The 27,151-nt window shown below is 41.6% G+C and overlaps 1 protein-coding gene across 2 annotated transcripts in view; it reads right to left on the minus strand.

Annotated features, from left to right (window-relative positions):
• The window catches only part of LOC139383749 (BRISC and BRCA1 A complex member 2), a 207,483-nt gene that overhangs the window by 15,058 nt on the left and 165,274 nt on the right, over window positions 1-27,151 (minus strand). For both annotated transcript variants that reach the window (XR_011628781.1, XM_071128309.1), the window contains exon 8: window positions 22,382-22,481. Coding sequence is in view for 1 of the 2 variants with exons in the window: in XM_071128309.1 (XP_070984410.1) it covers window positions 22,382-22,481 (100 nt within the window). In the remaining variant the exon portion in view is untranslated. The remainder of the gene's footprint in view (window positions 1-22,381; window positions 22,482-27,151) is intronic.

Below are 27,151 nucleotides of genomic sequence, written 5' to 3' on the forward strand. Positions count from 1 at the left end.
GTGAAACAGGAAGCCATGGAAGGCCACAATACAGTTCCTGAAGCTGAGATTTACCTAAGTAGAATGCTAATGCAGAAAAAATGTATTTTTATTTTATTTATTAAAATCTTTAGTGGTGCCAATAACTTTGAAACTTATCTTGTTGAGAATTTATTTTATTTCTTGTTAAACAAAATCTCTTTCTCTGAGTAATTGTATTAGTATAAAATAAAAGGTAAAAAATATTTAGCATACAATATAGCTCAGTATTTGTAATTTATTTTATACAGTCTTTGCTAATCTTCATCAAGTGTGCCAATAAGGTGCATACGGAAAGTATACAAACCCCTTAACTTTTTCCACATTACAGCCTTATTCTAAAATAGTTTAAACAGTTTTCCCCCTTCATCAATCTACACACAATAACCCATAATGACAAAGCAAAAAAAATAAAACATTCAGACCCTTTATTCAGTACTTTCATGAAACACCTTTGGCAGTGATTACAGCCTCGAGTGATCTTGGGTATGACACTACAAGCTTGGCATACCTGTAATTCTTCTCTGCAGATCCTCTCAAGCTCTGTCAGCTTGGATGGGAGCGTCACTACACAGCTATTTTCTGGTCTTTCCAGAGATGTTTGATCAGGTTCGTGCTCTGGCTGGGCCACTCAAGGACATTCAGAGACTTGTCCCATGCCAATCTTGCGTTGTCTTGGCTGTGTACTTAGGGTTGTTGTCTTGTTGGAAGGTAAACCTTCGCCCCAGTCTGACGTTCTGAGCGCTCTGGAGTAGGTTATCATCATGTACTTTGCTCCGTTCATCTTTCCCTCCATCCTGAATAGTCTCCCAGTCCATGCCGCTGAAAAACATCCCCTCCAGACGTGACGCTTGGCATTCAGGCCAAAGAGAACAATCTTAGTTTCATCAGACCAGCGAATCTTGTTTCTCGTGGTCAGAATCCTTTAGGTGCCTTCTGGCAAACTCCAAGCGGGCTGTCATGGGCCTTTTACTGATGAGTGGCTTCCATCTGGCCACTCTACCATAAAGGCATGATTGGTGGAGTGCTGCAGAGATGATTGTCCTTTTGGAAGGTTCTCCCATCTCCGCAGAGGAACTCTGGAACTCTGTCAGAGTGACCATCGAGTTCTTGGTCACCTCGCTGACCAAAGCCGTTCTCCCCCGATTGCTCAGTTTGGCCGGACTGCCAAATTTCTTCCACTTAAGAATGATGGAGACCACTGTGTTCTTGGGGACCTTCAATGCTGCAGAAATGCTTTGCTACCCTTCCCCAGATCTGTGCCTCGACACAATCCTGTCTCAGAGCTCAACAGACAATTCCTTCGACCTCATGGCTTGGTTTTTGCTCTGACATGCACTGTCAGCAGTGGGACCTTATATAGACAGGTGTGTGCCTTTCCAAATCATGTCCAATCAATTGAATTTACTACAGGTGGACTCCAATCAAGTTGTAGAAACATCTCAGGGATGATCAATGGAAACAGGATGCACCATAGCAAAGGGTCTGAATACTGAATACGTAAATATTTTTATATTTTTAATAGCTTTGTAAAAATGTCTAAAAACCTGTGTTTTTGCTTTGTCATTATGGGGTATTGTGGGTAGACTGATGAGGATTTTATATATTTTTTTCCATTTTAGAATAAGGCTGTAACGTAAAAATGTGAAAAAAGGGAAGGGTTCTGAATACTTTCCGAATGCACTGTAACAGTGAGTTATATTTCTGATGGTAGGGGGTAGGGGGAGAGAGAATGGCAACTGGTTGGAATAATGTAATTTACGCAAAAAGTTGTGCCTCACAGGCTGTGGTGGTGGTGTGCCACTGATTGCCTGTTAAAAAAACAATACAGGTTCAAAATAATGTGAAACCTAGACTCATTGCACACTGCTTCCATACTTGTGTTATTTGAGTGTGTATTGTGTGCGTGTGTTGGTTATGTGCGGGTGTTCATTAATGGGAAAGGCAGATACAGCATGATGCAGATAATATTTTAGTGAATATTTCACTAAAGTTGAACAAAAACATATACAGGTAGGAGCAGATCAACATATTATTTTGGGGCAGTGTTAACTCATTCGTGACCTTTGATATAACCATTGTTCTATGGAAATTATCTACGATTAGCACGCACGCACGCACGCACGCACTTGTAGTGTGTTGACAGCTCTGAGTTGCTGGTGTGTGTGTCCATGCCTAGCAGGGACGCTCCAGGCACGGTGACTATTGACCGTCAAGAAAATACTCAGGGGCGACACCCCTAGTGGCCGGAGACTTTAATGCAGGGAAACAAATCCATTTTATCTCATTTCTGCCAGCATGTTAAATCAGCATGTAAAATGTGCAACCAGAGGAAGAAGAACTGTAGACCACCTTTACTCCACACACAGAGACACGTACAAGTGCATTGATGACGTGATGACGTTGTCCCCACAGTGATCGTACGTACATACCCCAACCAGAAGCCATGGATTACAGGCAACATCCGATGCCGCTTTCAAGGGTAGAGCTGCCGCTTTCAAGGAGCGGAACTCTAACCAGGGAGATAATAATAAATCCCGCTATGCCCTATGACGAACCATAAAACAGGCAAAGCGTCAATACAGGGCTAAGATTGAATCGTACTACACCGGCTCCAATGCTCATCGGATGTGGTAGGGCTTGCAAACTTCCGGACTACAAAGGGAAGCACAGCCACGAGCTCCCCAGTGACATGAGCCTACCACACGAGCTAAATAACATCTATGCTCACTTCGAGGCAAGCAACAATGAAGCATGCATGAGTGCATCAGCGTGTTCTGGACGACTGTGTGATCTCAACCCCATAGAAAATCTTTGGAGGGAGTTGAAAGTCAGTGTTGCCCAGCAACAGCCCCAAAACATCGCGGCTCTAAAGGAGATCTGCATGGAGGAATGGGCCAAAATACCAGCAACAGTGTGTGAAAACCTTGTGAAGACTTACAGAAAACGTTGGACCTCTGTCATTGCCAACAAAGGTATTGAGATAAACTTTTGTTATTTACCACATACTCATTTTCCACCATAATCTGCAAATAAAAAAATAAAAAATCCTACAATGTGATTTTCTGGATTTTTTCTCTCTAATTTTGTCTGTCATAGTTGAAGTGTACCTATGATGAAAATTACAGGCCTCTCTCATCTTTTTAAGTGGGAGAACTTGCACAATTGGTGGCTGACTAAATACTTTTTTTGACCCACTGTATGTAGTACATCTAGTGCAGATTGACAAGAGGTAATGCAGATTTTTTTTTTTGGGGGGGGGTTAATTATCTTTCTATTATTATTATTATCTCTATATCCACAGTAAAACGAGTCCTTGCAAGCCGAAGAACACCATCCCAACCGTGAAGCACAGGGGTGGCAGCATCATGTTGTGGGGGTGCTTTGCTGCAGGAGGGACTGGTGCACTTCACAAAATAGATGGCATCGTGAGGAAGGACAATTATGTGAATATATTGAAGCAACATCTCAAGACGCAAATGGGTCTTCCAAATGGACAATGACCCCAAGCATACTTCCAAAGTTGTGGCAAAATGGCTTAAGGACACAAAAGTCAAGGTATTGGAGTGGCCATCACAAAGCCCTGACCTCAATCCTATAGAATATTTTTGGGCAGAACTGAAAAAGTGTGTGTGAGCAAGGAGACCTACAAACCTGACTCAGTTACACCAGCTCTGTCAGGAGGAATGGGACAAAATTCACCCAATTTATTTCGGGAAGCTTGTGGAAGGCTACTCAAAACGTTTGACCCAAGTTAAACCATTTAAAGGCAATGCTACCAAATACTAATTGAGTGTATGTAAACCTCTGACCCACTGGGAATGTGATGAAAGAAATAAAAGCTGAAATAAATCTTTCTCTCTACTATTATTATTCTGACATTTCACATTCTTAAAATAAAGTGGCGATCCTAACTGACCTAAGTCAGGGAATTTTTACTAGGATTAAATGTCAGGAATTGTGAAAAACTGGGTTTAAATGTAGTTGGCTAAGGTGTATGTAAACATCCGACTTCAACTGTAGGACCACAAAGGTACATTTCTCTAACGGCAGAATAGCAGAAGCCTGAGAAAGACACATCCTTGCAGATGGTACTTGAGGTGTGGGCCACAATAACAATATACAATAAACAAGGGTATTGAACAGACGTTCAGACTCAGGCTCAAACAACTTAACAATCAAATTAGAATAAATATACATTTGGTGAAAGAGCAAATTGTCTACCCAAGATCTTCCAGATGTGTAAATGAATTCTGCTACAGTACCAAAAAACATGCATGAAGGTGCCAGTATCCTCTACACATTTGAAACATAAATGTGATGCATTGAAAAACATTATGTGAAGGTGGACAGGTGTAAAGTAGGTTCTATGAAAACATTTGAAATTTAGTTATTGTACGCTTATGGAGGTGCATTTGGGGTTGACCTTTTTGCAAATAGAAGTCCAGTCTTCCTCACCTAATGCATGTTCAATGTCACTCTCCCAAACATGTCTCAATGCATCATAGGAGGCGGCACTTCTGTTCAACAAAATATAATAAATCAGAGATTAAACCTCTCTGAACAGTAGGATTCGTAAATAGTTTTTCAACTTCAGTAATTTGAAAACGTAGTTTATCAACTTTCTTAGGACCCTCTATGAAGTGTCTAAGTTGTAGGTACTTAAAACAACTTTAAAAAAAAGTCAAAATAAGTTTGTATCTGTTGGAATCATTTAAGAGTGTTCTGAGTAAATAAAGGCATAAGGTCAGCGATACCCTTTGTCTTCCAGCCCAGAAGTCCAATACTCCTCATTTGGGGGGGAGTCAGGATTAAGGGCAATCGGTGACCAGAGTGATAAATGGTCTGAAATCTGCAAGTATCTCCTCGCATCTTTCCAAGCTAAGAGTGTATTATGGACTGTAAAATTGTCAGAAAGGGCCTAGATCTTTTCAAAGCTATTAAAAAAAGGTTGAGGAAGCAATGGCTCTTTGATGACATGCTATTAATTCCATCCCAACCCAAAGTGAGTCACGTCTGTCTAGGCACCAACCAATCATGTGCTTGATCTGAGCAGACCAGTAATATAGTTGCATATTTAATAATAATGCAAATTATTTACTTAAAAATCTTACAATGTGATTTTCTGGATTTTTGTTTTAGATTCCGTCTCTCACAGTTGAAGTGTACCTATGATACAAATTACAGACCTCTACATGCTTTGTATGTAGGAAAACCTGCAAAATCGGCCGTGTATCAAATACTTGTTCTCCCCACGGTATGCCCAAGTATTTAAAGTATTTTTCAGTCAATTAGAATGGAGATATCGTTTCTAAGTTGATTGTTGAAGGGATATTCAAAGGTAAAGCCATGGATTTATCCACATACATTTTGTAACCATGTGTATGTGACAAATAACATTTGATTTGAACCTGACAGGTTACCATATTCAGATATGATGTCCAGGAAAATGGTGCCGACAGATAGGGCAGCTGTGCTTCTTGCTCTTAAGCAACTTCGCAGTATTTTTTGTGTGTGTTATTTCTTACATTATTAGCCCAGAAATTATTTTTTAATAACACAGCCGGGAAAAACTTTTGGATATCAGAGTGGCGGTAACTCACCTTTGTTCGTACCCCGTAGGGCAACTGAACTGATTCCAGGTGCTGAGAAGTATCCGGAGTGGACTTCTAGTTTGACTAAGGAGGAGCGCACACCATCCACCGCATCCGAGTATATTACTTGCTAATGTTCAGTCTCTGGATAATTAAGTTGACGAGCTCAGGGCAAGGATGTCTTTCCAGAGAGACATCAGGGATTGTAACATACTCGGTTTCACGGAAACATGGCTCTCTCAGGATATACTGTCTGAGTCTGTACAGCCAGTTGGGTTCTCAGTTCATCGCGCAGACAGGAATAAATATCTCTCCGGGAAGAAGAAGGGTGGGGGTGTAAGTTTCATGACTAACTACTCATGGTGTGATTGTGATAACATACAGAAACAAGTCATTTTGATCACCCGACCTAGAATACCTCACAATCAAATGCAGACCGTATTACCTCTCAAGAAAATTATCTTCGGTTATAGTCACAGCCGTGTATGTTCCCCTTCAAGCCGATACAACGACGGCCCTCAAGGAACTTTACTGGATTTTATGCAAACTGGAAACCACATATCCTGAGGCCGCATTTATTGTAGCTGGGGATTGTAACAAAGCAAATTTGAGGAAAAAGCGACCGAAGTTCTATCAAATATTGACTGTAGTACTCGTGCAGCTAAAACACTCGACCACTGCTACATCCAACCTTCCGGGATGCCTACAAGGCCCTCCCTCGTCCTCCCTTAGGCAAATCTGATCACGACTCCATTTTGCTCCTCCCATCCTATAGGCAGAAACTCAAAACAGGAAGTACCCGTGCTAAGAACTATTCAACGCTGGTCGGAACAATCGGATTCCACACTTCAAGACTGTTTTGATCACGTGGACTGGGATGTGTTCCGGGTAGCCTCTGAGAATAACATTGACAAATAAACTGTGACTGAGTTTATCACTGATACGGTGACTGAGTTTATCAGGAAGAGTATAGGAAATGTTGTACCCACTGTGACTTAAAACCTACCCTAACCATAAACCATGGATAGATGGCAGCAGTCACGCAAAACAAAGTGCAAACCACCATTTAACCATGGCAAGGCAACTGGGAATATGTCAGAATACAAACAGTGTAGTTATTCCCTTCGTAAGGCAATCAAACAGGCAAAACATCAGTATAGAGAGGAAGTGGAGTTGCAATTCAACGGCTCAGACATGTGACGTATGTGGCAGGATCTGTGGGCTCTCCTTCTCTGTGGCCGACTTGAGTAAGACATTGAGGATCAGCGAAGTGGAGGTGTTGTTTCCTACCTTCACCACCTGGGGGCGGCCCGTCAGGAAGTCCAGGACCCAGCTGCACAGGGCGGGGTTCAGACCCAGGGCCCCGAGCTTAATGATAAGCTTGGAGGGTACTATGGTGTTGAATGCTGAGCTAAACACGTGTATGTGTCCAATACAATTTGATTTACTGCAGTGACAGAGGTCTCTGGTTTGGACATGTATAAAAGCACATCATCAGCAAATAATGAAATTCTGAAATTCTTTGCTCTTCGTCACCCACTGATGTTATTACTATACCTTATTGCCTCAGCCAGTGGTTCTATGACTAACGAGAACAGAGCAGGAGATAAAGGACAGCTTTTACGTCAGCCCCTACCGATAGGAAATCTTTCTGATAGTTTACCATTTGTGTTAACTGTTGCTGATGGGTCAGAATAAAGTAATTTTACTGAATTAATCAAATGGTCACCCAGATTAACTTTTTCTAATACAGCAAACAAGAATTTCCACCCAACTGCATCAAAAGGCCTTTTCGGCATCGAGAGAGACATTGAGTGCAGGGTCTTTACTTTTGCCAAGATGGTTTAGGATATTCAAAGCATGTCTCACATTGTCCTTTCCAGATCTGGATTTCACAAAGCCAATCTGATAAGGTTTATTGAGGTCTGGAAGTAGGCCCTCCAACCTGCGAGCAAGTCTATTAGCGACTATTTTAACATCAACTCCTAGCAAACTGATAGGTCTAAATGAAAAGCAGTTTAATGGGTTTTTGTCCTTTTTTAGTATCAGGCTAATGGATGCAGATTTCCAGGACTCTGGTATGTCTCTTTCGAACATATCATTTAGAGCAGGCATGAAAATATGCCCTATCTCAGGCCAGAACTTCTTGTAGAACTCTGCCGAGAAGCCATCTAGGCCGGGTACCTTACCAGAAGGCATTGCTTCCCATGGGAGCATTTAGTTTATTTCTATGCTCATCTGATATAGTGGTCAAGATGATCTTATTCAGATATTTTGTCATTTCGTAGTTCGATCTTTGTGAAGTATGACGAGATATATAGAAGTCGCAAAAGGTACTATTGATAGGCAATGGATCATAAGAAGTGGAGCCATCTGCGTTCCTTACAGACTTAATCTTTTTAAGTTGGTAGAGCAAGTAGACGGCTCGGCCAGTTACCAAACTCATAATATTTTTTGCTTGGTAATAAACCGTTTTTTTTGACATGCTTTGTATGATCTGAATTGAGTTTGGCCTCAGCACAAGCTAGTGACTTCCTGTTTGCCTGGGTTGGTTGTTGTTTATGAAAAAGTTCTAAATGCTTTACTTCAGCCTTAAAATGTTCCCTGTTTTCTAAGCGTCTTGATCAGAGAAGTTTGGGAAATTATATAAGCCCTTATGGTTGCTTCAGCAGCATCCCAGACAGTTTCAGCTGAGACAGGAGAGAGTTGATTGTCAAGCCAGTAATTTTTTAACACAAAGCAGAATCCTTCATTGTTAAGCAGAGACATATTAAGTCTCCAATATCTCGTTTTGGGGATTGTTTTGCCAATTTCAATATCTATGTAGGTGGGGCATGGTCATAAATGACTATAGAACCAATAGCACATGACTGTACAACATGCATGTAAGTATAGGTCATCAAAAAATAGTCCAATCTAGAATATGAAATATGGGGATTTTTTTTTGAAAATGGCCCTTGACTGTTTTGGTACGCCTACTGGAGAGCTCTTCTTTGTCTACACCCATTCAGCATTGTTCACACCCTCTTAAGCCTTAGCCACACACATCTCTTTAGGGATTCACACGTGAGGCGATGTGCATAATAGTCAGTATGACAGTGCACTAGAGAATCAAAGATTAAGACTAAAGGCTGGTTTATACTACGTCTATCAACATGTCTGTGTACTTCACATTCCAAGTCAGGCTTTATCCTTACTACAATGGTGGATGTTGTTGCTAACTGTTGCTAACTCTAGCAGGCTTGCAACTGCGCGTGAATGTCGCACATGGCTAGTCGTACACAGAACTCTTAATTGAGACAATTCATGGGCGAGTCAGAGCCAATAAAAATTATCATTTTTATTATTATACATTTATTTTTACCTTGAACAATTCTTATTTACAACGACGGCCTACCCCGGCCAACGCTGGGCCAATTTTGTGCTGCCCTATGGGACTCCCAATCACGGCCGTATATGATACAGCTTGGATTCGAACCAGGAACTGTAGTGATGCCTTTTGAACTGAGATGCAGTGCATTAGACCGCTGTGCCACTCGAGAGCCATACATTTCTGCCAAAATCTAAATAAAATAAAAGTAAATCTTGCAAATTCAGCAGGCTATGGTGTGAAATAGGCTTTTAGAAGTGATGTCTTTATTTAAGAACTCGTTAATGCTGTCTTTGGTGTGCACAAATGCACAAGCACCTTTACCCCCACTCCCGTTCTTCCATCTGTGGAACAGCTTGTTGAGTTGTGGCCATAGAAATATATTCCATAGAAGGTTTTGGAACCTCTAACCCTGTCAATTTGACTGTTAAAATCATGGGTAAACTAGCAATGGCTGCCAGTCTTGACTTGAATGGAAACTGCCATCTATGGATTATATATTTATAGTTGGTTGCGACTGTCAGTTGGCCTTCCGCAAACTGCCATCTATGGTATCTGATTTCATTGGTCCTCAATTTATGGCTCAGACACTTTCAACTCAGAATAACCCGTAGCTGGCTCACCTTTTTGAAAAGTAAATCTTTATGACAACAAATCCTACAGAATTATCCAGGCTAACTCAGGGCTAACTCCATTTATCCTGAATGAACTCAGAGTTGACCTCGCTAACTCCTCAACCCAGGTATGTAGTATAGTCAGGATTTTGTCCCAACTAGGCACCACACCAGACCAACTGAGCTAATCAATCAGGTCAGTGATTACCTAAATTCAACACACCTATTTGGTTAAATCAAAAACATGAAGTGCCTGTGGCCCTTCTCTCTCCCCCTTTCCAGGCAGGGTGAAGACATGCCTGTTCCATTCAGCTCCTCTACACCAGGGGTGTCAAACTCATTCCATGGAGGGCCTAGTGTCTGCAGTTTTTCTTCTTCTTTCAATTAAGACCTAGACAACCAGGTGAGGGGAGTCCTTACTAATTAGTGACCTTAATTCATCGATCAAGTACAAGGGAGAAGTGAAAACTTGTAGACACTCGGCTTTCCGTGGAATGAGTTTGACACGTCTGCTCTACACCCTCCCATGGTTCCAGGAGAGCTACAGTCCTGTAGGTCCAACCCTAATCTAGTGCAATGGTTCCCAACTCCGGTCCTCAAGTACCTCGAACAACACACATTTTTGTTGTAGCCGCCAACAAGTATATCTGATACTCGAGGACCGGAGTTGGGAACCACTGATCTAGTGCATCTGATTCTAATAATTAGCTGGTTGATAAGATGGATCAGGTTATTTACATGGAGTGAAAACCTACAGGAGGGTAGCTGGTGCCTCCGTTGGTATGCACATTTTCATTGGGGAATATGAAGGATTGACAGCGAAAAGAGGCAGAACAACTCAATTTAACATGTTTTGGTGGATAAACACACAGGATCATATTAAATTCTATAGTCAATAGGGAAGGAAAACTTGTCGGTGTGCTTGTTTTTGTCTCAGGTGCCTATTCCTGACAGGACTCGCAGCTGTATGAGGGCTCTGCTGGAGTCCCTGTACACCAGTGGAGGCTCCTCAGAGTAGGAAGGGGAGGACCGTCCTCCTCAGTGAATTTCAAAAAAATTCATTAAAAAAGTTTTTAGATAAAACTATGCTAAATATAATCATGTCACCAAATAATTGATTAAAACACACTGTTTTGAAATTAAGGTCTACAGTAGCCTCAACAGCACTCTGTAGGGTAGCACCATGGTGTAGCCTGAGGACAGCTAGTTTCTGTCCTCATCTGGGTAAATTGATTTAAAGGTAAAGGTGACGTGGCAGCGTGGTAGGCACAGCTTGTCCCATGAATTGCTTGTCCCATAATCATAAAAATTGAAGATCAGCTGATAACTGCAAAAACAAACATTCTGGATAATATAGAGAACCTTGAACTATTTAAAGTCAGTTTTTCACAATTCCTGACATTTAATCCTAGTAAAAATTCCCTGTCTTAGGTCAGTTAGGATCACCACTTTATTTTAAGAATGTGTGATGTCAGAATAATAGTAGAGAGAGTGATTTATTTCAGCTTTTATTTCTTTCATCACATTCAAAGTGGGTCAGAAGTTTACATACATTCAATTAGTATTTGGTAGCATTGCCTTTAAATTGTTTAACTTGGGTCAAACGCTTCGGGTAGCCTTCCACAAGCTTCTCACAATAAGTTGGGTGAATTTTGTCCCATTCCTCCTAACAGAGCTGGTGTAACTGAGTCAGTTTTGTAGGCCTCCTTGCTCTCGCACACACTTTTTCAGTTCTGCCCACACATTTTCTATGAGATTGAGGTCAGGGTTTTGTGATGGCCACTCCAATACCTTGACTTTGTTGTCCTTAAGCCATTTTGCCACAACTTTGGAAGTATGCTTGGGGTCATTGTCCATATGGAAGACCCATTCACGACCAAGCTTTAACTTCCTGATTGATGTCTTGAGATGTTGCTTCAATATATCTATATAATTTTCCTGCCTTCTGATGCCATCTATTTTGGGAAGTGCACCAGTCCCTCCTGAATCCACTAATTTGAAGGGGTGTCCACACTTTTGTATATATAGTCTTTGTGGCTGCTATGAAAGTGAACTGTGTTTGTGTGTGATCAGGGGTGTATTCATTCTGCTGATTCTGTTGGAAAACTTTTCTTAAAAACGTTACAAAACGGGGATAAACATACCTCAATTTGTCTAATAGAAACTCTTGTTTCCAACTGTTGGACTAATGATTACATCCTAGATCAGCTAGATGGAGGCAAGAGTGTGCAAGGTGGTATTGAATGTGTCAAAGTCTGTCACCTTGATTACTAAAATGTATTTCGACCTGTGCACATACGTTGTAAACTTTCATTCATAGGCTAGGTTGTAGTAACCTCATGATGGGTATAGGTAACATTTGAGTGTCATGTAGTAGCCTAAACCAATCGATGTTACATTTAGCTGGGTGAATGGAATATGAATGACAGTCATCCAATATGCTATAATAGAAATAAGGCCATGCTTATATATATATTTTTAATCATCCACCCTCATCTTAAATGGCACCGACCACCACTGCTGTAAACTGGGCTTCTGTTCCCGCACTGAACTGTTCTTGCCAACCGTCTTTGCTTTCCACACCTGGTTGCAGGTATCTACTTGTTTTTGAGCACACCCTCATACATGTTTTAGTTACTTTGCATAATTCTGTGGCAGTATAGTTCAATATAGTTCATGGTGACGGACTGTAGGTTTGTTGTAGTCCTGGAAAAACACTTCTGATTAAACTCATTGAGAAATGTATGATTAGTTGACAAGTTGAATCATGTGTGCATGGCTAAAATTTAAAATGGGTACTGTTAGGGGCACTTGAGGACTGGGGTTGGGAAACACAGCTGTAAGGTCAGGGTTTCTCAACCCTCTCCTCGGGGACCATCAGATGTTCCACATAAACTCAGTAAAAAAAGAAACGTCCTCTCACTGTCAACTGCGTTTATTTTCAGCAAACTTAACATGTGTAAATATTTGTATGAACATAAGATTCAACAACTGAGACATAAACTGAACAAGTTCCTAGTGGTTAGAGCGTTGGACTAGTAACCGGAAGGTTGCAAGTTCAAACCCCCGAGCTGACAAGGTACAAATCTGTTGTTCTGCCCCTGAACAGGCAGTTAACCCACTGTTCCTAGGCCGTCATGGAAAATAAGAATTTGTTCTAAACTGACTTGCCTAGTTAAATAAAGGTAAAAAAATCAAAATAAAATGTGTCTAACAGAAAATGAATAATGTGTCCCTGAACAAAGGGGGGGTCAAAATCAAAAGTAACAGTCAGTATCTGGTGTGGCCACCAGCTGCATTAAGTACTGCAGTGCATCTCCTCCTCATGAACTGCACCAGATTTGCCAGTTCTTGCTGTGAGATGTTACCCCACTCTTCCACCAAGGCACCTGCAAGTTCCTTGACATTTCTGGTGGGAATGGCCCTAGCCAACTGGACAAATATAAGCAGCCCCTATTTGACCTTTTGGATTGAGAACCACTGCTCTATACCCCTCAAACAGAACTCTGGACCTCAAAGCCAGTTCCAGTGCATTTTTTCATTGTTGCCCTCTATTCAGGGACTGATGTGGACATGGGACACCAGGTGGGTACAATTAGGGCTGTGTGTGCCCGGTGGGTGAAATTAGCCGGTGATTGTCTAGCAAATAAATGTCGGTCTCACGGTAATTGATCGTTAACTAACATAAACACATGTAGCATCTCCTGGCTTCCACACATAGCCTACAAGTCACTGATGCAGACCTTTGGAACATCTACATGTTAAAAAGTCTAAATCCTTGTAATATAGCCTACACCTGAACAATAAATCTATTATTTATTTTAGACAGGTCTAAAAACATGATATGAAGAAAATGTAGTCTATTTCAGAAGAACATCTGAGTTGTCCTTATGTTAGGTCCTGATCTGGCTATTCCATATGGCTGTGGGCTACACTAGTTCATTTAGCAGACAAGATTTGAAAATAATTATTGAAAATAATTTTATAGTACGAAGAATACAATTGAACAAAGCTGAATAAAATAAAGGATCTTTTCTCCAAATGATTGGAGAAAATTGTGTTTTCCCACTAATGGGAAAACACCATTATCAAAAGTGACCACAAATGTATTTAAGCATGTAACGCTTTTATTATAAAGGTGCATTTTTATGGTGAAACTGATCTTCCCCAAACTTGAAACTCACGCACTGCATACCAGTATGCCAGTTAGGCTCCACACTAGTTGTAAAGATAATTAATGTGCTTCATTTTAATAAGTTATTTGGCCACTTTAGTTGTGATACAAACCATATCAAAACATATAGACCTATGGGCTAGGCTACATGAGGTGTGCAACTATGATTCGAAAAAGTCACACAAAAAAGGCATTGTTTCTTGCCTTAAGCTGGGCATCATTCACAAGTGATAATATATAGTCACCCATCAGACTATTCTGGATTTCATCTTGTCTTTACATATACTAAATAATATACGGGTGAAATTCGTTTCGATTTAAAATGGACCATTATCATGCACCTGTCTCGAAACAGGGGCAGGGGAGAAACACAATCACTTAAACACTTACAGTGCCTTGCGAAAGTATTCGGCCCCCTTGAACTTTGCGACCTTTTGCCACATTTCAGGCTTCAAACATAAAGATATAAAACTGTATTTTTTTGTGAAGAATCAACAACAAGTGGGACACAATCATGAAGTGGAACGACATTTATTGGATATTTCAAACTTTTTTAACAAATCAAAAACTGAATAATTGGGCGTGCAAAATTATTCAGCCCCCTTAAGTTAATACTTTGTAGCGCCACCTTTTGCTGCGATTACAGCTGTAAGTCGCTTGGGGTATGTCTCTATCAGTTTTGCACATCGAGAGACTGAAATTTTTTCCCATTCCTCCTTGCAAAACAGCTCGAGCTCAGTGAGGTTGGATGGAGAGCATTTGTGAACAGCAGTTTTCAGTTCTTTCCACAGATTCTCGATTGGATTCAGGTCTGGACTTTGACTTGGCCATTCTAACACCTGGATATGTTTATTTTTGAACCATTCCATTGTAGATTTTGCTTTATGTTTTGGATCATTGTCTTGTTGGAAGACAAATCTCCGTCCCAGTCGCAGGTCTTTTGCAGACTCCATCAGGTTTTCTTCCAGAATGGTCCTATATTTGGCTCCATCCATCTTCCCATCAATTTTAACCATCTTCCCTGTCCCTGCTGAAGAAAAGCAGGCCCAAACCATGATGCTGCCACCACCATGTTTGACAGTGGGGATGGTGTGTTCAGGGTGATGTGCTGTGTTGCTTTTACGCCAAACATAACGTTTTGCATTGTTGCCAAAAAGTTCAATTTTGGTTTCATCTGACCAGAGCACCTTCTTCCACATGTTTGGTGTGTCTCCCAGGTGGCTTGTGGCAAACTTTAAACGACACTTTTTATGGATATCTTTAAGAAATGGCTTTCTTCTTGCCACTCTTCCATAAAGGCCAGATTTGTGCAATATACGACTGATTGTTGTCCTATGGACAGAGTCTCCCACCTCAGCTGTAGATCTCTGCAGTTCATCCAGAGTGATCATGGGCCTCTTGGCTGCATCTCTGATCAGTCTTCTCCTTGTATGAGCTGAAAGTTTAGAGGGACGGCCAGGTCTTGGTAGATTTGCAGTGGTCTGATACTCCTTCCATTTCAATTTTATCGCTTGCACAGTGCTCCTTGGGATGTTTAAAGCTTGGGAAATCTTTTTGTATCCAAATCCGGCTTTAAACTTCTTCACAACAGTATCTCGGACCTGCCTGGTGTGTTCCTTGTTCTTCATGATGCTCTCTGCGCTTTTAACGGACCTCTGAGACTATCACAGTGCAGGTGCATTTATACGGAGACTTGATTACACACAGGTGGATTGTATTTATCATCATTAGTCATTTAGGTCAACATTGGATCATTCAGAGATCCTCACTGAACTTCTGGAGAGAGTTTGCTGCACTGAAAGTAAAGGGGCTGAATAATTTTGCACGCCCAATTTTTCAGTTTTTGATTTGTTAAAAAAGTTTGAAATATCCAATAAATGTCTTTCCACTTCATGATTGTGTCCCACTTGTTGTTGATTCTTCACAAAAAAATACAGTTTTATATATTTATGTTTGAAGCCTGAAATGTGGCAAAAGGTCACAAAGTTCAAGGGGGCCGAATACTTTCGCAAGACACTGTAAATAGCAAATGGAGGACGCTTGTCCTGTGGTTAATTTTTATGCCAGTCAGGTACAGTTGAAGTCGTACGTTTGCATACACTTAGGTTGGAGTAATTAAAACTCGTTTTTCAACTACTCCACAAATTTCTTGTTAACAAACTATAGTTTTGGCAAGTTGGTTAGGACATCTACTTTGTGCATGAAAAAGTCATTTTAAACAGCTTGGAACATTCCAGAAAATGATGTCGTGGCTTTAGAAGCTTCTGATAGAATAATTGATATCATTTGAGTCAATTGAAGGTGTACCCGTGGATGTATTTCAAGGCCTATCTCCAAACTCAGTGCCTCTTTGCTTGACATCATGGGAAAATCAAAAGAAATAAGCCAAGACCTCTGAAAAAAATTGTAGACCTCCAAAAATCTGGTTCATCCTTGGGAGAAATTTCCAAACGCCTGAAGGTACCATGTTCATCTGTACAAACAATAGCACGCAAGTATAAACACAATAGGACCACGCTCAGGAAGGAGAAGCTAGAGGAAACAGGTACAAAAGTATCTATATCTACAGTAAAACGAGTCCTATATCAACATAACCTGAAAGGCCACCCAGCAAGGAAGAAGCCACTGCTCCAAAACCGCCATAAAAAAGCCAGACTACGGTTTGAAACTGCACATGGGGACAAAGATCGTACTTTTTGGAGAATGTCCTCTGGTCTGATGAAACAAAAATAGAACTGTTTGGCCATAATGACCATTGTTATGTTTGGAGGAAAAAGGGAGAGGCTTGCAAGCCGAAGAACACCATCCCAACCGTGAAGCACGGGGGTGGCAGCATCATGTTGTGGTTGTGCTTTGCTGCAGGAGGGACTGGTGCAGTTCACAAAATAGATGGCTTCATGAGGCAGGAAAATTATTTGGATATATTGAAGCAACATCTCAAGACATCTATCGGGAAGTTAAAGCTTGGTCACAAACAGGTCTTCCAAATGGACAATGACCCCAAGCATACTTTTTGTGGCAAAATGGCTTAATGACAACAAAGTCAAGGTATTGGAGTGGTCATCACAAAGCCCTGACCTCAATCTTATAGACAATTTATGGGCAGAACTGAAAAGGCATGTGCGAGCAAGGAGGCCTACAAACCTGACTCAGTTACATCAGCTCTGTCAGGAGGAATGGGCCAAAATTCACCCAATTTATTGTGGGAAGCTTGTAGAAGGCTACCCGAAACGTTTGACCCAAGTTAAACAATTTAAAGGCAATGCTACCAAATACTAATTGAGTGAATGTAAACTTCTTTCCCACTGGGAATGTGATGAAAGAAATAAAAGCTGAAATAAATAATTCTCTCTCTCTACTATTATTCTGACATTTCACATTCTTGAAATAAAGTGGTAATCCTAACTGACCTAAAACAGGGAATATTTACTAGGATTAAATGTCAGGAATTGTGAAAAACTGAGTTTAAATGTATTTGGCTATGGTGTATCCCTTTACACTTGTGTGTATAAGGTAGTTGTTGTGGAATTGTTAGATTAGATTACTCGTTGGTTATTACTGCATTGTCGGAACTAGAACCACAAGCATTTCACTACACTCGCATTAACATCTGCTAACCATGTGTATGTGACAAATAACATTTGATTTGATGTAAACTAGCTATACTCCTGTTGTAAAGATAAGGAAAGTGCTTAATATTTGCTTAATATTAGCAAAGTTGAGAAATAAATATAGTAGGCCTAGCCTATATCCTCTTTTTAATAGAGGCCATCACTCTGTTTTCTCACGCAATTGCATAGCCTATAGAAATGTTCCTCTCATGAAGTGTTTGATTCGATTTTTGATTACATTTGCATTGATTTCAGAGTGATTATAGAGTGTTGAGTACCAGGCAGTTAGCAAGTTTGGTAGGCTACTAATGACCATCAGCAGCATCAGAGCTTGTAGAAACCTATTTACAGTGACTAAACAGTCACATGGAATTTTACTGCCTTCCTGACTCGTGACCGCCAGTGTGGTGGTAATATGGTCACTGCAACAGCCCTAGGTGCAATTAATTATCAGGTAGAACAGAAAATTAGAAGGCTTTGGACCTCTTGGGTAAGAGTTGAATACCCCTGCTCTGTACTATTGACAAAGAAAATAAACCTTTCTTTTATAAAACAAATACATTTAGATTAGGTTACAGAGATGAGGATGAAGGAGAGAATGGATTTTGAGAGACCCATGGTACCAGGTAAGATGAATATTGAATTTATTACCACCTGTCCCTGTAGTAGGGTTACCCTGCGTTCACCCTGCCCTCGACTAATAGTGGCAACTTGCAGTTCACAGAACAAAGTTGGAGACAACCATGTATCTGAATAAAGCAAGCATTTTACGTTTGTGGCATCTGATTTATTAACCCTGCTCTAAAGTTATGCATAGCATAATGACAAGAACGTGCAGTAAGACGGTTTTTATACTTTGTTGAATTAAACATGCAATGTATTATATCTTGCGAATCCTCATCAGAAGAGGGGAATTTTCTCCTGGTGGAGCTGACAACACACGCAAGCAGCACCACTGGATTGTCTTGTCCCAGTCGCTCACCTCGCAGGGCCCACTCCTCCTGGCGGAATTGTCTACAAAGAGCAAAACAAATATCTGTCTTGCACCATAAATACTAAGACATTCCTGTCAAACATCTGGTAACAGGTACTGTCTCTCCCAATACCATCATTGCCATTGATGGTCATAATAGTGAGTCCCTTTGAGGGATTTTCTCAAATTAATGGGTAGGATTTTATCGGTGAATATATAAAGTGACATCCCTTCCCGCTAGGCTACAACCTCCACACAAGATGTTGAATGAATATGCCTCTACTCTATACAAAGCCATGGTCTTTTCAGGCTGGTATTTGAGTAGGCCCTACATCAGTATGGAACAGTTTAGTAGCTAGCTAAATTGTTTCATTAGTTCTTTCCGAATGTAGCTAGCTATTAGCAGTGAGCTGGTGACGCAAGTCAACTAACATTATCTAGCTAGCTAGAACCAGGCCAGCTAGCTAACCAACTTTGGCCATTTAGCTGGCTACTGTCTGCTAGTTGCTGAAGTTAGTTAGCGAGACTGGTGTTAGCTAATTTATATGCAGCAAAGGAGCTTGTGAAAACAGTAATGAAATAACTAACTAACCTGTTAGACATCTGTTCTCCGGGACCCACTGGTCTGGGCTGCTTCTTCCAATTTTAGTTCAGTGTGTGGTAGAGGGTGGTAAGTAACATTATCCCTCTGTTGTGTGCAGGCCAAAGCTGGGGTTGGCGAGGACGCATGCACCCCCCTCAATCCCTGCTAGCAGTCCCTGACCCTGTGCCCACTCCCGACAGCAGAGACATTCCTCCTATTTGGTCATTTTACCAGTTGGAAAGGTAACATTATGACTATACCAGTTGGTCGCTCAGGCAACAGCTACAAGGTAAGCTAACATACAATTGTAATGCATTCTGGCTTAAATTAAATTGTGAATATTGCTGAGAATTTAACAAAATATATTGTGCATCAAGGTTGTCAGGATAAATAATTATATAGCTAAAGTTAGCTAGCTAATAATTTTTGCCACTACTTGCTACTGGATGGTCACGGTGCCAAGTAGTCAAGACAGATAGATCTCCAATAAGCACATGCTGCATTCTCACTTTGTATGATCTGCAATCATAATTCTGTCTATCTTTTTCCGTTTCTCCCGTTAGCCCCCATTTAATAAGTTTACAAAAAAAGCAGAGAAACAGAAAAAGAAAAGATTGAGAAAATATTTTGGGGTTTAAATCAACACCTTTTTCAAAATATTCCAACGGAAGTTGAAGGCCATAAATGTATCCTTCTCTGTCATTCGAGTGTCAATGTTGACAATTTAGTGGAATTTCTTAAATGTCTTCTGAGAGAATCCCTACGCTATATTGTCTACTCATCCTTCCTGCAGGATCGAGGCTCCATCTGCTGACCATTTAGGGAAGGGATGGGCAACTGCTGGCTCACAATCCCAAAAAATCATTTTTTCTTTTTGTCAGGATCTCAACTTAATAGTTAAGAATAGACAAGGTGCTTTTTTAGAAATTTGGTTGTGTATCAACAGTTTTTCTATTGTTATATCAGTCACTGAATTAGCCCATGTCAGGTAAAATGTTTAAGATTGCTAAATTAATCTAGCCAGCTATCTAAACTTGTAGCAATCGTGATCAAATTACCGACCAGGGGGCCCCCATTGAATTCGTTAGTCACCGAGATATCATACTCAACTGCAAACATTTCTCTCCACCCAATGACAAAATTAGTAGAATTGCAGGAAAGTAGTTATACAATTGCAAAATCTTCTCTCAGCCCCTTGGCAAAATGTTTAAAATTGCAGCAAATAAACTTGCTTTAAAATTGCCACATTTTCTCTATGCCCCTTGCCAAAATGTGTAGAATTGCAGGAAATTACAGGGGGCCCCACAACAAAATTTCACCCAGGGCCCCCAAAAGGCTATACGTGTAGGTATAGATGTGGTTAACCTCTACAGGATCGATGTCTCCCGGTGGGACGATTGAGCTAATGTGTGCTAATGTGATTAGCATGAGGTTGAAAGTAACAAGAAAAGTTCCCAGGACATAGACATATCTGATATGGGCAGAAAGCTTAAATTCTTGTTAATCTAACTGCACTGTCCAATTTACAGTAGCTATTAGTGAAAGAATACCATGCTATTGTTTGAGGAGAGTGCACAGTTATGAACTTGAAAATGTATCAATAAACCAACCAACATGTGGGCAGAATTTATACAATATTTTGAACAGAAATGCAATGGCTCATTGGATAAATCTAAAACCTTTCACATACACCGCTGTGGACAAAATCTAAATTGCGCTTAAACTGCAATAATAGATTGTGGCCTTCCTCTTGCATTTCAAAGATGATGAACATAATCTTTTACCAGATCTCATGTGTTGTATTCTCCTTCATTAATTTCACATTTCCACAAACTTCAAAATGTTATCTTTCAAATGGTATCAAGAATATGCATATCCTTCCCTCAGGTCCTGAACTAAAGGTAGTTAGATTTGGGTATGTCATTTTAGGCGAAAATGGAAAAAAGCAAACCTGCGAGCCACGGCGGCCCCTCATGACGAGTTCAGATATTTTGTGGCCCCCACCCCTTTCAAACTTGCCCATCCCTGATTTAGGGAATGGAGTTCTCAACCTGAGTGCCAAATATCATGCCATAATATACAGTATTGACAGGGAACATTTTACTACAAAGGGGGGTGACTAACATGCATTGCTGGCTCAAACTCTAATATAGACCCAACAATAAGCATGCACAGGAGGGGAAGTTGTCCTTAACCATATACATAGCATCAGCGTGTTCTCATCCAATTCCAATCTTCACCATGCATTATTTTTGTGTGTTGCTGGTGATTTCATTACCTATGGTTATTCATAAATACAAACATAGTATTCACAAAGGGTTTGTGAATGAATGGCTGCATTTCCTGATGCACGGGGTGACTTGTTTCGGTGCGTGTGAGTCTCTTACACACACACACGATCAAATCAAATTTTATTGGTCACATACACATGGTTAGACGATGTTAATGTGAGTGTAGCGAAATGCTTGTGCTTCTAGTTCCGACCGGGCAGTAATATCTAACAATATCTAAGTAATCTAACAATTTCACAACAACTACCTTATACACACACATACGTGTAACGGAATGAGCGCCTCCTGCTGAGCGCCTCCTGCTGGGATACACACTACACATAGTGACTCAGACACCCCTTTTCAAGTCTATTTGTCTTTGTTTACATAGGACCAAGTGGGGAGTAGTCACGACTCTCTCAAAAGCAGCAAGGCCATACTGTGATTGTGTTTGTTTAGTCACAGCAGGATATGTGTGTGCGCGTGGGGGAACTGTGGATCACTGAACTTATATACACACAGATGACATCCCACTCCAAATCTGTCCTCCCTGGCATGACAAAAGGGAATCCAGCCTTGGAGTCTAACCGGTGAGGTCATGCCACAGGTATTTGCTGTGCCCGCACCCAGGACGCGCTACCTCCGCTTCCGGCGTATGTGTGTGTACATGGCCCTGGAGGGTTGGATGCAATGTGGCCGGAAGTGATCCTCATTTACCACACTCACACCTGAACAAAATCCAGTCCAATGGGAGATCTGATGAAAACCAGGGCCGCATCCACAAAGAGTCTCAGAGTAAGAGTGCTGATCTAAGATCAGCTGTGCCTTTAGATCATAATAAATAATATTGTATGGACAGATCCTAGATCAGCACTCCTACTAGACGGTTTGTGTGTTCGGACCCTGGTAGTCGAAACGTTGTCTAATAAATTCACATGGGAGCATAATGCAGTGTGCAGAATACACTATTTTGACGTCCAGCACCTGCTAAGTCTACGGATATGCGTGTTATCTCTTTTCTATTCAGTAATACACCTGTTTTGTGGAGAAAAGCAGTCGGATGTTTTTCATTGTGCTTACATACACCCTATATGATGGAGTAACCGCTTTCTATCCCTTTCTCTCGCTCTCTTTTCACCCTGTTGTGCTCTTTCATTATCAGGTTCTGTCATACCTTGTTGGTGAGGAGCTGGCACACTTGAGGTACATAGTCAATGAGGCAGCCTCCACTAGGGAAAGCTGGGATGTGTAGTGCAGAGGAGCCTCCAAGTGCGCTGATGGTCAGAAAAAGAAAGAAAGAGTTAAACTACGGCACACAGCAATTAAATTCATATCCCTACTAAGTCAATTGCAGATGCATGCAGGTCATCCTATGCTTCTCATAATAAATCACTTTTAGACTACCTGTGGTATAAAAAAAGAGAGTTGGTTCTTGTTTACTTCAAAGCCTTACACTCTGCAATTTGAATTGGCAGAGAGCGAGAGTTAGAGAAAGAGAGGGAGGTAGAGGCAGTAATAAGGGACTGTGCACGCAACCCTTCTGTCAAACATTACATACATTTTCCGCTGACATCACTGCATGGTTTATCAGAAGCATTTAATCTCATGACAAGATTCAGACTTTGCTCACACAAGCATTTTCTGCCTCTATGTACAGAACCATAACACACACACCCTGGCATGTCCTTGATATACACTAGTTTATCCCTTAATTCAGGTTCAGCCCAACCCTGCTCTACAAACACAAGTGTTCTCAGGCATGACTGACAGGGGTGGTGGTTCCTGCTCCAGGCACATCCCTCCCTCCCTCTAACAGAACAGAACAGAAGTAGAAGAACAGGTGGAGACTGGAGAGGAGAGAGAAGGGCAATATGAACAGCACACACCCTGTTAATGCAAGAAATAGGAATGAGGTCAGACGTAAGCCTCTAAACAGACCACGTGTCCCTACGATCCACACCAAATATGATGTGTGTGTGTGCGTGTTTGCATCTAGTGCAGACACACTAGCATGGACTCCGTCACCCCAAAACGACACGACAACCCCCTCTAAAAGAAAGCAAATAACTCTCTCTCTTTCCATCAGTATCTCTCCACATGCATCTTTCTCACAGTATACAAACCCATCCAAAACCTAATTTGAACAAACATATACACACACAACCTCACAGAGAGACCAGCCATAAGGTCAGAAAGAAGAAACGTAATGTTCCCATTTGGGGGGGGGGGGGGGGTCATAGCTAAAACCATGAAGATACACTCTCTAGAGCTGGAGGGGGTCATAGCTAAAACCATGAAGATACACTCTCTAGAGCTGGAGGGGGTCATAGCTAAAACCATGAAGATACACTCTCTAGAGCTGGAGGGGGTCATAGGTAAAACCATGAAGCTACATTCTCTAGAGATGGAGGGGGTCATAGGTAAAACCATGAAGCTACATTCTCTAGAGATGGAGGGGGTCATTGCTAAAACCATGAAGCTACACTCTCTAGAGATGGAGGGGGTCATTGCTAAAACCATGAAGCTACACTCTCTAGAGCTGGAGGGGGTCATTGTGAGGACCGCTGTGTCCTTGACTTGGGGGTCCGCACACAAAAGACCTACGATCAGCACGTTTGTTCGCTTTGCCGTAACGCCACGGACGAGAGTCGTCACTTATCCTGCTGGCTTCTTTCCCTTGTCCTCTGTTTATATGTTTGTTTCTTCCTCTGACGTTTTCCTCTCTGGTCCCTGCAGCGTTGCTCCGGTCGTGATTAGCGCATGCTTGCTTAATCAGGAAAAATGACCATTGCTCGGGCCCTGGGATGACTAACCAACTGGCGGTCGTCATCCCCTCGTTTTTACTCCTCCCTCGCTCCTTGGGCAAAAGAGAGGGATGAACCGGAGGGCTCGTTGGAGGTCCCTGGCTGATACAGTAGTGTGGGACGGTCATGGATGAATGTTTATTATCAGCGTTTACTTGACTTGAGTATCCGTGTAACTAACTGAATGCTCATTTGACATGCATTACGCCTGAACATGTATTACGCATAGGATATGTCAAGAGGTCATACATGGTGCCACGAAGCGCTGGGGTCTAGATGTTACTGTTTGACGTGCAAGAGGGATCACGACGGCCCAATAGCCTTCATAAACCATGTTTTTTCATAGTCTGATTTAGATTGAATGCCAGTATAAGGCCGTAACTGGTGTTCTACAGTATTGGTGCAATGTTTTTAACCTTAGACAACAAGCTATATGGCTAACGGACCTGGGTTCACATAGTATTTACATAGTTCAAATCCTTTCAGCATTTTGATTGAGCATGTCTGGAGTGCCTGATGGGCAGGGTTTGCACTTTTGGGGTTATTCCATTGCTCCAGGCAACCTCAATCAAGGGCAACTTAATTTAAAAAAATAGAAAGAACACAAACACTGTTTGAACCAAGGCCTCTATTCAGGTCTCCATATAAACTACATGACCAAAAGTACATCAACACCTGCTCGTCAAACACCTCATTCCAAAATCATGGGCATTAATATGGAGTTGGTCCCCTTTTTGTTGCTATAACAGCCTCCACTCTTCTGGGAAGGCTTTCCACCAGATGTTGGAACATTGCAGCGGGGACTTGCTTCCATTCAACCACAACAGCATTAGTGAAGTCGGGCACTGATATTGAGCGATTAGGCCTTGCTCGTAGTCGGCGTCCCAATTCATCCCAAAGGTGTTTGATGGGGTTGAGGACAGAGGTCTGGGTAAGGCCAGTCAAGTTCTTCCGCACCGATCTCAACAAACTATTTCTGTATAGACCTCACTTGGAGCACGGGGGCAATGTCATACTGAAACAGGAAAGGGCCTTCCACAAACTGTTGGCACAAAGTTAGAACCACAGAATCGTCTAGAATGTCACTGGATGCTGTAGCGTTAAGATTTCCCTTCACTGGAACTAAGGGGCCTAGCCAGAACCATGAAAAACAGCCCTAGACCATTATTCCTCCTCCACGAAACATTATAGTTGGCACTATGCATTCAGGGCAGGTAGCATTCTCCTGGCATCCGCCAAACCAAGATTAGTCTGTCGGACTGCCAGATATTGAAGTGTGATTCATCACTCCAGAGAACGTGCTTCCACTACTCCAGAGTCCAAAGGCGGCGAGCTTTACACCACTCAAGCCTACGCTTGGCATTGGGCATGGTAATCTTAGGCTTGTTTGCGGCTGCTTGGCCATGGAAACCCATTTCATGAAGCTCCCGACGAACAGTTCTTGTGCTGAGTGTTGCAACTGAGGACAGACGGTTTTTATATGCTACGCGCTTCAGCGGTCCCGTTCTGTGAGCTTTTGTGGCCTATCACTTCGCGACGGAGCCGTTGTTGCTCCTAGTCGTTTTCACTTCACAATAACAGCACTTACAGTTGACTGGGGCAGCTCTAGCAGAGCAGAAACTTGACAGGCAGAAACTGACTTGTTGGAAAGGTGGCATCCTATGACGTGCCACGTTGAAAGTCAGCTGGCCATTCTACTGCCCATGTTTGTCTATGGAGATTGCATGGCGGTGTGCTTAATTTTATGCACCTGTCAGAAACGAGTGTGGCTGAAATAGCCGAATCCACCAATTTGAGGGGGTATCCACATACTTTTGTATATATAGTGTAACGATCTATATATATATATTTTACCTTTATTTAACTAGGTAAGTCAGTTAAGAACAAATTCTTATTTACAATGACGACCTACCAGGGAAGAGTGGGTTAACTGCCTTGTTCAGGGGCAGAACAACATATTTTTACCTTGTCAACTCGGGGATTCGGTCCAGCAACCTTTCGGTTACTGGCCCAACGCTCTAACCACTCAGCTACATTTCTAGACTGCATTTCTATCTGCAACATTTCTCCTTACTGAACACACCCCTGACGGCACAATGCCACAAGGTGTGGTGGGAAACGATGATGATATAGTATGGGTCAGACAGAGGTTGTAACTGGGCCATATTATCCAGGTATGAGGGGGAGTTGCCAGAGCACATTGTGGGAGGCAGATAATCTAAGCTGTGGCTTCTCATCAGTAGATTAATCATGTCTGAATGTTTGTTACACAATGTGGGCTGCGACCACTTCCCTTTAATGCAGTTTTACAACGCTACTTGTTGTGGTTTAGTCACTATCCAGTGTTCCTCACAATTTAGATACAACATCCTCAGTCATGACTCTAGTATCAGTGTATTGCTTGACAAACTACTAATAATGTCAGTTGTTCTTTACCTTGTTCAGGGTTGATATATATTGCGCTACTTCAAACATAGATCAATGATGCCATATTGTCACCAACATAGAAATATAATTAAATCAAAATGCTGTGGTCTGATGAGCTATGCCCTTGATAGTAATTATATTTCTATGGTCACCAAGCCCTCTGAATTGTGAACGATGCATTCCAAATAGGTCATACTGCCATGATGAGAGCCGATGCATATATTAGCATTGCTCTCTGTGCTTTTTTTTGTCTAAAAGCTACAATGACCAACGCAAAGCAGCACACGACAACGAAGACAAATCCTCCGACTGTAAAAGTCTATCCGCCCACAGATCCATCTAAGAATAACCTCATTTCATTCAGATGTAAATGCAGACATAGACGCACAGAATGGTCGACTCACCAGTTAATTAGCGAACTCGTCACTCACGCGTGTTGATTGGGTTTGTGAACAAAGACACTTGCAATTGTCATTGTAATGACGCACGCCTCAAATTGTCAATTGAATGAAGGCTGATTAATCACTAGCATCTGATGCTGCCAGATGAACTGTGGAAATGGAAAGAAGATATTTATTGTGTATTTGTCAAGGTATTTGAGAAGATATTTCATATGCATTGGACCCAAAATGGTTGCTCTACTTCACTTAATTTTAAGTTGCTTAAAGTAATAGTAGTAGTATTAGCAGTCTTGTGATTGCTGTGCAGTTTTG

The sequence above is a fragment of the Oncorhynchus clarkii genome, chromosome 25 (genome assembly GCF_045791955.1).
Source record: "Oncorhynchus clarkii lewisi isolate Uvic-CL-2024 chromosome 25, UVic_Ocla_1.0, whole genome shotgun sequence".
Lineage (NCBI taxonomy): Eukaryota > Metazoa > Chordata > Actinopteri > Salmoniformes > Salmonidae > Oncorhynchus > Oncorhynchus clarkii.